The sequence below is a fragment of the Polyodon spathula genome, chromosome 5, assembly GCF_017654505.1.
Source record: "Polyodon spathula isolate WHYD16114869_AA chromosome 5, ASM1765450v1, whole genome shotgun sequence".
Lineage (NCBI taxonomy): Eukaryota > Metazoa > Chordata > Actinopteri > Acipenseriformes > Polyodontidae > Polyodon > Polyodon spathula.
In genome coordinates, this window is record NC_054538.1 from 69,503,966 (window position 1) to 69,515,575 (window position 11,610).

Here is an 11,610-nt window from a genome sequence, read left to right on the forward strand (position 1 = left end):
ATGCTTTTAAATAATGTACATTTATACATTCTTACTTGTAATTTGTTTAAATGTTGTTCCAAGAGGTAGCTTAGCTCTGAAGGGATTTGGAGGTGTGTGTCAGTGTCGCAATTAATTCATGTAGCCAATTTGACTTGTATTAAACATTCCTTTACTTTTTTAAACCTGCAATTTGTTTTTGTTTCCAAGCTGCTGATGCAAGCCTTACAAATCACACAGTGTAAAAAAAAAAAAAAAAAAAGTTTAAATTTCCAAGAAAATACTTGACGCTAACTTAAATAATAAAATGTTTATCTTGCCAACAACAACAAAATGTAACCATCTAAAAAACGAACAGGGCAGTTTCAGGCTTTCACCATGTGAAGATAATTGGGGGGTGAAAAAAAAAAAAAAGTTAAATGATAAAAAAAGAAGCTTGGAGCACTCTTGCCTGAAGGCTGTTCAGGATATTTGGGTTTGGGGTTACAGCTGAAACCCCTCCATTGGTGCCTCCTGTTGCTGAAAGATGAACTGTTGTTGGGTCTCGTCAACCTGCGGGGCAATGCTGGAATCTTCTTCTTCCACACCAAAATAGTGTTCTATTAAATCAAAAGCCTTCTGATAGATCTCTTGGTTCTCATGACTTTGGAGAAATTCAATTTTATCCAGACCTATAGGAAACAAGTTTATTATAAAGTGAATGACATTTTTTTTCTCAACTGTTATAACAGTATGAGAGAAATAAAACATAGAAATCCTACCATATGCTTCTTCTATAAAGGAGCAGTAAGGGTTGATGCCTGTGCCATTCTGTTTTGCTTCTTGCTCTCCCAATCTTAAAATATTTTCCAGCCCATTCAAAGCAACTTGAACTATTTTAGAGTCCATCACGGTCAGCAAGTCACAAAGGGGCTTAATGGAATTCAAGGATACCAAGTACCTAAAAAGTAAAATAAATGGTTTAATTTGCCACTGGGATAGTCCTCACTAACAACTCTGGGAGATTACTTAGCTGCATACAAAAGTGCAGTTTTAGTTATTAAACAAAAAATAGAGATAGAGACCTGTCGAGTAGCATTTTCGTATGTCTGACTATCCAGTCTCAAAGTCACCAGCATTATTATAACACTGTAGTTACAGCAAACGGAAGGAAGACTTGAAGTTTACTACTCAGTTTTTGAAACCAATGGCTGTTTGCTACAGATCCCAGGGACGGGTTTCGTCTGAATGTTGACATATCAATAGACAGCATACCTTTTTTTATTTATTATTTTTATTGGTACCTTCATTGTCAGTTGTAAGTGGCAAATTGTGTGCAAATCACATCAGAGTAGAACGGCAGCTCCTGTGATATACATCTGACTTTATGGGTAAGGCCCTTGCACTCGACTTCAATCAATATGCCAACAGAATGTAATAAGAGAAACAAAAGCAATTTCAATACATGCATTTTCTTTCAGTACTTTTGTATTTGGCTGTTGTAGTCAGTTTAACATCATTATTTAAAATTGTTTGACTATGGCTACACAAATTAATTAAATTGAATGGGAGACTTGTTTTTTTAAACTCAAGCTTCCAGCTTCAGCTTTTGACTCCTTACAATGCATTTTATTTTAAATTTTAGTAAAGTTATGTAAAGGTTATGTATCATAGTTTACCATAAATTAGTTTTGTGTAAATTAATACTAGCGGTCAGAAACTATAATTTAAATTAGACAACATTTTACTTGTTTTTTTTGTAGCTCGGCCATCATTGTGGAAATGTTAATACACCTCCCAGAAGGACACAGGTTGAAAAACCCTATTTTGATAATTGTTTCTGATTATTGTTAGTTTAATTATCCCTTGCAACTGGCTATTGTACATTACAGCCAGGTGCAGGGTATTTAAAGAAAGCAGCCAGTCTGCTCAGGGCTGCTGTGTGAAGAAGCCCACTTGATAGTGTGTAAACCTGTGTGTTGTTTTATGACCGGTAAACAGCTTACCTGTTCGGTCATTAGTTAGGTTCCTGTTTGTATTTTAGTTTGAGTTTATTTGTTTGGATTTATTTTTGTAATAATGAATGTGCGCGTCAGCGTGTTTCTTGCTATCCTGTGTTGGGTCGTGTATTTGGAAGGGAAAAGAGCCTGTGTGGCGAGCGTTTCCTTTACTAATATATAAAACCATTATTACTGTACACAAACTCATTTATGGTAAACACAATAACATTGTGATACCAATTATAACACCACTGACAGAAATATACCATGTTCAACCGACTTAACACTAGTAGTACACTACTCTCTCAAATAAACTTATGATTTTGAATGTGAGATTCTTAAGAATGGTATTGTCACTGTTTGCACCCCATCACCTCTTTCTGTACAAATTAATCACTGCTCATTTTTATTCATTTAAATGAAATTATAGCTTTGCAACACTAAGCTATAGCTTTGTAATACAAATTACAACACTGACAGAAGTATACCACGGCTAAGTTATTAAAGACTTAACTTGCGCTTTCTAAACATCTTCAAGTTCTCCACAAACAGATGGAGACTGTGCTGGTGTATCTGGGGGAGTGGAGTTAATCGTTACTTCCATTGTGTTGTGGGCTTTGCAATTGTGTTTTTCAATTTGTAGTTTTCAATTTGTATGTTTTCACTAAGTAAAAGCCACAGTTTTCCCTACTAAGGGCTGTCAATCATTCAGGAGAGTCTTGTTATAACTTTTGACTTATGGTTACCCTATAAAAATTGTTAGGGGTGTTAATATGAACCACCTACATGCAGAAAAGTGTGTGATGAGCTCCCGGAAATGCCCGCCGTGTGCTGTGCTAAAAACTGACAATGCTTTTTCAAAATTCGGTTTCAATTCGGTTTTCTCTTGTTGGTATCGCTCCGTTTGAAATTGTATGCAAATGTCGGAAAATTATAACTTTTGCATCCCTTATCTAAATGGATACAACAATATAAAACTCATCATCTGCTCGTAACTTAGCTAGTGGTATACAGTACCTGATCTGTTCAGGTGTTCCTCCTGATGTTGCATTAGTGATGGCCCATGCGGCTTCCTTTCTTGTGCGAAACTCAGCTTTCTGAAGAATCTCAATTAGTACAGGGAATATGTTTGATTCTATTACAGCCTGCAAATAAACAAAAGAAATGTCATACATCATTCAATGTTAAAAATATATATATATATATAAAATAGACACACACACACCCCTCGCTATACTGCGGATTCGGATATATTGGCTCCCAATTTTTACTGTCAAACTGCGTATGCCTTAGCTGCAATATACATAGGCACTTAGAGTTACTGTTCATTTTATTTTATACTGCACATCACAAACACCAATATACAAAACAATTACAAACGAAGCGTTAATATCGTACTGTTATCCTATACACACGTATTGCACAATAACACAAAGCAAATTAAACATCTACTTGCTGAAGCGGTTTTTACTTTAGCCAACAAGGTGTTCACTTGTGGCAGCAATGCACTAGCAAAAGCCACAAGGCAGTGAAGTCAGCTCCCTAGCAACAAGCCTCCTATGTTGGTGGGAATGGATTATTTCAATGCAGCGGATTTGTGCATTTGAGAAAGGAGAGTAAGACTCATGAAATTAATTGGAGACTGAAGTTGATAAGAAGCAATTACCCTCTGCTGTACAAATTAAAATGGAGTACTGCTTTTTATATGAAAAATGAGAAAAAGCAAATTGCGTACAGGATTTACACCTGATCCTGATGCACCCGATAAAATGAGGGAGCGGTTGTACAGTATTTGCTAGCCTATTTATTTTTCTATGGGTCTCTCGCGGCCCTTGATATATAGCGGATTTATATTGGACCCCCAACATCTGCGATATCTCTAGTGGGTTATGTGAGCATAATTAAATATTAATATTAAATACACATACATATATAAAAAAGAAGAAATGCACACATTTTCAATTACTGACATTAAAATTATAATTACCAACTAAACTCTTAATTGAAATTTATATTTTGTATACTTTTAAATTCTAGTCAGACCTTAATCAAATGCATTACCTGGATCTGAGTTCTGTTTCCTGCAGTAATATTAGAAACAGTCCAGCAGGCTTCCTTTCTTATAGATTCTTTAGGACTACTCAGTAGATGTAGAAGACAAGGCAATGCTGAGCAGTTAAGTATTACCTAAGAGAAAAAACAAACAAGTAACAGCAACGGGAGCAGTGAAAGATGTCACTGCACGTATTGTGCTAGTTATAAAAAGCTAATAATGTACTCCAATGTATTAATAAAATCATACATACAATAGTGCAGCCAACAGAAGTCTGAATTCTAATCTTTGTTGGTAGGAAAATTGCATAGAACTGAAAATAACACTTACCTGAGTTTGAACGTCATCACCTGTTACTATATTTCCAACTGCCCTCAACACAGGGGAAACAACCTTGTAGTCACTGTTCCTAATTTAAAAAAAAAAAAAAAATGATGTGCTGCTTCTGCTCCGATTCTGAAATCAAGAGAATCTGCTAATTTGGCAATGGGCTTTTGACTACCAAAAGTTATGTAAATTCTTCAGACCTAAAGTTGCAGAGTATCACAAGCAAGAGATTATGGAATTAGTAAAAGTCCGGTTGCTTGTCAGCGGTCACTGACAAGTCGACTGATGCCCAAGATCAGTAAGGGTTACACATAGTATTTGTTTTGCAAGACCTAAATGGTGAACATGCATCTGATGTAGTAGGACTACAAGCTGTCCTTGCAGATACACTTTACCTACAGGCTGTAAATTGCAACACCGTTTTACAAGCTATTATAAAGTGCTTGAATAACTGTTATGATGATTTTGACGATGTCAGTGCTTTATCTCTACATTTGATGTTTAAAATAATAATAATAATAATAATCTGTACACAATTTATAAAATAGTTCTGTGCTCATTCCGCAAAATATGATACTTTACCCATGAATTTTAAAGAATTTCCGAGATTTTCCTAGGGCCTTACATATGATTACTACTTGGAATTTCTCTGCAATTCACCTTCAAACCTTGTTATCCTGCTGAACGCTTATCTCCTCATATTCTTGAAACTCCCTGTAGTTACCGGACAATTACTTATAGCGTTAATATAATGCAGAATAAAACATGTACAAAGTATGGGAATTCAGAAATCTGTGAATGGAATATAGTAACTAACTGCCAGAGTAAGACCAGGGTCTTTTAAGTAATAATAACAACAATAATAATAATAATAATAATAATAATAATAATAATAATAAATAGCTCATGCTACCAACTCAAAACTATACAGCAATGTGACTTGATCATCCAAGCTTTTGGTTTAACATTAAAAGTATTTCACACAACATTCAGAATTAAAAAAAAAAAAAAAAAAAAGCTTGATACTTTGCTTACATCAAAAGCTCCACTAGTCTTCTACAAACACCGGAGTCAATTACTGCTTGAATTTTGTCATTGGGTCCATCTGAGAGATATGAAAGGGCCCAGCAAGCATCTGCCAACACATCTGGATCACTGCTGAAGAGAAGCCTTGACAACACATTCAAACACGGAGATACCTAAATTATTAATGGAGACAAATCATGAGGTTAGCAATAGATTACAAGAATCAATTGCTCTTTAAAAATGACTTGACAGAAGTGTTCTGTTGGGCTTTCATATAATTTTGTCTAGAACAAAACTGCTTTTGTAAAGATTTAGGCCACATGACCTTCAAATTCTAAGCCTATTCATGAGATGCATTATTGTTTTTTTTGGTTTTTATAAAAGAACAATGCCCCATGATAAGAGGACTTGAAATCACATTCAAGGCAACACAACACAGAAGAGTACAGCGTTATTCAAAATCCTTGCAAACTTACTAAAATGCAGCAGAACGTGTCTACATCGCAATCAGTACAGTAAACGTTCCCATATACGAGTCACAAAAATGCACTGGCAATGCAAAATGTTCAAATACCTTACTAAAATCTGGAGGAGGATTCTTCCCTCTGCATAAATTAGACAGAGCCCATACTGCATTTCTTGTTGTTGTAAGTCGACTTGACTTTGTTAGTAATCTGAAAAATAAAATTGTATTAACTATTCAGTTTAATAAAAAACAATTCAAGTTATTTATTCTGTATCTCCCATGTTATTTATGGGAACAGTGGAACATACAGCTTTAACAAGTTTTCAACCTCTTCAGCAACGTCACAAAACAAATATTTTCATATGTAAAACACAATTTGACAGATTCAAATTTGCCTAGTCTCAAAGATTAATTTTTAAAAATAGCAGATGACTGCCACTGGCTGAAAAACTTAAGTTAATGAATAAATATTACTTACTGTAAGAGTGAAGGAAGTATTTCACAGTTTAACACATAGTCTCTGCACTCTGCATTGTCCCCAGCTATATTTCCCAGAGCCCAGACTGCCTGTAAATTAAAATACATTCAAAATTAAATAACAGGAGCAATTTGAAATACTATGAGGCAACACAATTTACAGAGAAGAATGCCATTAGTGGGGAGAAAATTAATTAACACATCCATTTCTAGAATGACAATAATTGTCCCTCATAATTAGAGGGTGTTTTCTAACTAGCAAGAACTTAATGGGTTGATTACTTAATTATTATTTTGATCAGTTTAGCTGTAGTGGCTACACAGACATTAAGCTTTAGGGCTGAATTGTAGGAAAGTCATGTCGTTCTAATTCTCCCGTGAATTTCACGGACCCTATTCATCATGAAAAGGATCTACAGGATTCCTTAAGTGGTGGGTGGTAATCTGCAAAGTCCTTCACCAGAATGACCTATAGAAGTTCAAGTATGTGGAGGTCTATAAGCCAGGGAACAAAATATGTTTCTGGGGCCTGTTTCACAGAAGTTCTGCGATGGCGATGTGCTCACGATGAGGTTACGAGGACGCAGAGGGCGGTGCTGCATGTTTCCTAAAGCACTTTGCAAGTGCCGTCGCTTGCGCTCACTGTTTTGCGATGAGTGAAATCATTAACTCGGTAAATACACAATGGCAGGGTTGCTTTTAAAAAAAAAAAAGCTTTCTTTAGACAAAACATGATACAATTACTGAAATGGCTTTTCAACACATATCCATTATATTTGGCAAGTTTTCTGAAAGTTTCAGTCACAAAGAAAAAAGTTGCAGATGATCACTGATGTAAAAAACACTGTTGGGGAGGACCAAAAAACAGTAGCTGAAATAAGAAGTGTACAGATCTAGCGAGCAGAAAGAAATTAAGAGATGGAAAAGCTTTAAAGTTGACTGAGTAAAACCAAAATACCTCACTGGTCGACTGAGATATGGAGCTGTGTAGAAGTGGCAGGCTATAATTTAAAGTTTAAACTCCTTCAGCTGTGTAGAAAAAAAAAGAAAATGCTGTGCAGTAAAAGTATTTAAAGAAATTGTACTGATCTGTGTTTACTTTTCTTTCTACACAGCTGAAAAAGGGCTTTTATCTGAAACGTAAGTTGCCAGCTATGAACACTTGCTTCCTTGACACTTATTAGTCTTTATTAGAGGGCATGATAATGGAGCGGTGTTTAGTCTCATTACTTAAACATCTCTGGGGCAGGTAATAATGTGGAGGTGGCTGCTGCAACAAAGCTTTGTTATTGCTGTGGTGAACTGTAGCCGAGACAAACTGAAGTGCTTTTTGCTTCCGTGATTTGGGGATCTAGCGGGTTTCTTTTACATAGTTTAGTGAAAAAGAGGCGCTTTTCAGTTTGTCACTTGAGTTTGGTCCATTTTATTTACTTGTACCATGTTTGTGTTATTTAACATATTTATTGTACACATTTAATTTTGTTTGTATTATTGTTATTATTATTATTATTATTATTATTATTATTATTACTATTATTCATTAATAATTGCTGCATAACAAAAATACAGCCAAGTTCATATTGTCATCAGAATGTTTTACCTGAGAAATCTGTTCAATAGAGTGTACAGTTCCACAGCAAACTAGTAGTATGAGCGCCATGGTATGTCCTAAAACAGGATCTGCAATGAATATTACTAGTTGTTTCTGGTGAAAATCTGCAATGTCACAGCCCTGCAGAAGTTTTATGAAACCCATTTTCTTTTTATTTGCGAGGTGCTTGCCTTAGTAGTGTGCGTGTATTATAATAGATAGATATCTATCTATCTATCTATATATATATATATATATATATATATATATATATATATATATATATATATATATATATATATATATAAACAGGTCTTCTTCTGCAACCGCTACAAATATTCTGCACAGTACAAACATATAAAATATTTAACAGAACTCCACCATGACTAGAAGTCTGCATTTGACCTCTCAAACTGAACCAAACCAAAAAACTAAACAAAACCACATCCCCACACACCCCAAAAATATATCCAATTTTAAATTACCTGTTCTTGTACATCTTCATATTCTGAATTGAGCAACTCTATAAAAATTGGTACTGCACCAGTTTCGATAACAACTTTGGTATGTTGAAAAGTTCCAGACGCTATATTCGTTAAAGCCCATGCTGCTTCAAACTGCAGATGTAAAATGAGACAGAGACAACACATTATCAAAAGCACTTAAAAAGCACATATTTAACAGCACCCATGCCAAAGAAAATATATTGCATCCAAATAGTAATATTACCAAGACAACATACCTGCAGTGTGCAATTTTCAAGTCTTTTGAGAAACTGTACAAATCTGTTTACAACTCCTTGTGTAAGTATTACTTCATCTATAGGTGGATAAGGTTCTATGTAAATAAAATGCAAATAATATTTAGTCACACTCAACACATTTGATGTATTGTATGTTTACAGGAGACTTCGATGCAAGACCAACAGACAGATTGAATTCAACAATTTTATCTGTACAATACAAACCAAGCAAATAGTCACAAGGGTTTTATACTTAAAAATGTAGTTTTGTTTTCATATGCTAACCTATGCGCATACATCTTCTATCTAAACTAGGTAAGAACTTAAATGATGTATTGTAACACTTCATTTTTGTGAGTCAGACATAGAGCACGATTACGATACAGAAGAGGAAAACCAACAGCAACACAGAAAGTGATGAAATAAGCCTTACCTTTAGAGAGTAATTTCCTAAACTTTTGTGTTGCCACAAGTTGCTGATCAGGATCATCGGAAAAAATCATCTGAACCATATCGGGCGTTATTACTCCTTCCTGAAATGTGTTAAATCACCACTACGTAAAAATTTCAATGTAAATAATGAAAATAAAATGTATGGTAGTGTAGTGCTCTATAAGTGTTACAAAAATGTCTATTACAAACTTACTCCTGCATGTGGCACTGTGGAGCTTATGTCGGGATCCTGTATTGGGCATTCTAACATGGATTCTTCATTAGTAGGAAGCGAGACGTTTCTTCTCTTAAACAACTGAAAACAAGAGGGGAGAGGCAATCAAATCCAACAGTGTAGGTATATTGCTATGTCACTCTATAATAGTATTTAGTCAAACCAACTGAGGCATTTCTGATTTAATTACAGCATTCTGTTACTACAGCTATTTAACAAATGACTATTCATATCCTTCATTTACGCTTCTTGAATTCTGATTTTTGTTTCCAAGTCCTTGGCTCGGACAGACAGAAAAACTGGCTGCAGAAAATAATTTTAGAAGAAAATGACACAAAAAGGTACTGCATCCAATATGACTTTTTAAAAAATATGTCTTACACTAACATGCAAAAGTAACGCAGCAGGTACACAGTACCTGAGTCTCATTCAAAATCTTTACTGCTAAACAGTTTAAAAATGAATGCCCTCCCTGGTCACCACAACAAATCTATATTGGACAGAACTAAATTAATGTTCAGACAGGTGATAATTAACAGTACAGTAAGCCACTTTAGCATGACATACTCAATATACACAACTGTGGCACTCTTCCATTCGGGTTCTATATTAGTTAACTGAACCATAGCCGTGTTATTAAACTAATTCAGGACCTGCTTGGAATAAAACAAAGACCTGGACTGGACAGGATCTATGGGACAGAGTTTTGCACGCTGGCCTAATTTCACTTTAGGTATGTGTTAGTCCAAGATTAGTGGTATCAATAAATTGCATAATACGTATCCTTCAAAATGGGTGTGCCCCATGGAGCAGGCTTGGGATGTAAACTTCAAAGCCCCCTAAAGTCTCAGCATACGAAACCCAGATCACTTACCTGCTCTTCTCGCTTTTGTTTCCGAAGCTGAATCCCTTCTTCTTCTCTCCGTCTGCGCATCTCCTGAGGATTCATGGCTTTATTTTTGTAGCGCTTCATTCTGTAGTTATCTTTTATTGGGCTTGCCATAATTGCGCCTGTAACTAACAATTATTATTACTATTATTTCAATAAAACATAAGTCTACAGTCTGTCACCAGCATTCTTAGCAAAACTACTATGTATTAACGTTTTATTTTTATTTTTTTAATATCACTTCAATTACCATTGTCAGTAGTAGGTAAACTGAATTACTATCTCTATTGTACTTAAAACATTTTGCTAATGTATTTAATAAAATAATGGAACTAATTTAAGCAACCACGCATGATAAAAACACGGAGACGCAACACCACATTACGTTTGATATGGTGCTTATGACATATCCGAGATTATTATTATTATTATTATTATTATTATTATAGCCCCGTTCAACATGCGTTTGATCTGAAATAGTGCCCAGTTAGGCCTGGTGTCAAATCTGCTCCCTTAGTTGAAATAAATTCAACTCAGCGTGCAGGCCGGCTACAGTCGATCTTGACTGTAAAGCATTTCAGTTCCCAATGTTTTTATATACCTGTGACATTAAAGAACCAGACACAAACACGAATTCGACTCGCTAACTACTAACACATGCTGTGAAAATAATTACAAATAAATAACTAAAACGTACGAAAATACACCGTCAAGGTTTACCCATTCGCTGTAGTAGGTGTGTCAGTTAACTGCGTAGCTTTATTTCTGGAGACACAGCGGACAACAATATGGCGCCCCTTAAGTCAATCACTGTAAACTAACATTCCCAGAAGTCCCTTCGTGCCAATCGTAACGTCAGGATTCGTAATACGTCACGGCTGCGTCTGCAAAAGCAGATGTTCACATGCAGTCCTGAATATTATGTGGTATGCAAAATAATAAATAACAAGACCTTTGTTGCCACAGTGGAAGTTATATACTATGCATAATGAGCCAAAAACGACCAATTTAGCTGAAAATGTATTATGAATATTAAAAACCTGTAGACACTTTGAACAAACATCCAACAGCTGCTCAAGACTGAAACTGAATAAAAGGTTAAAAAATAAATACAAGTTTTAAAACCTTGGTCCTTCGCATCATATCATTACGGGGTTGTGACCCGAATGCAAACATTTTTTTGCTAGTTTGGCTGTAACGTCATTAGAAATTGCTGGATTGGCATAGCTTCTTCACTTCTATGCTTTGAACAGAACTGAAATTAAAAACCGCCCAGCCGGTGAATTGGAAAGCCAAACTAGCTTCACGAACAAATTAAAACGTTCGATAAATATACTTTATTCAACAAAATCCCAAATTGACCGATACAAACATAATATTGAAACGTTCTTTATGTTGTCATTAGAGCAGTCCA

The 11,610-nt window shown here is 35.2% G+C and overlaps 1 protein-coding gene across 6 annotated transcripts; it reads right to left on the reverse strand.

Moving 5' to 3' along the window:
• Window positions 1–274: 274 nt before the first annotated feature.
• Window positions 275–11,014, reverse strand: LOC121316236 (importin subunit alpha-6-like). 6 transcript variants are annotated; one of them, XM_041251168.1, is made up of 14 exons: window positions 10,917–11,014; window positions 10,182–10,324; window positions 9,287–9,388; window positions 9,074–9,173; window positions 8,641–8,735; window positions 8,384–8,515; window positions 6,309–6,397; window positions 5,939–6,038; window positions 5,374–5,537; window positions 4,342–4,420; window positions 4,020–4,145; window positions 2,976–3,103; window positions 741–919; window positions 275–650 (listed from the first exon to the last, which is right to left on the reverse strand). In XM_041251168.1, exons 1-14 carry the CDS (start codon window positions 10,918–10,920, stop codon window positions 463–465), a joined length of 1,629 nt encoding a protein of 542 aa, XP_041107102.1. In that variant the 5' UTR covers window positions 10,921–11,014; the 3' UTR covers window positions 275–462. The 6 variants fall into 6 exon arrangements, with proteins under 6 accessions (XP_041107102.1, XP_041107104.1, XP_041107106.1 ...); XM_041251170.1 differs by having other exon boundaries at window positions 10,182–10,318; window positions 10,917–11,000; XM_041251172.1 differs by having other exon boundaries at window positions 10,182–10,318; window positions 10,894–10,999.
• Between the last annotated feature and the right edge of the window lie 596 nt (window positions 11,015–11,610).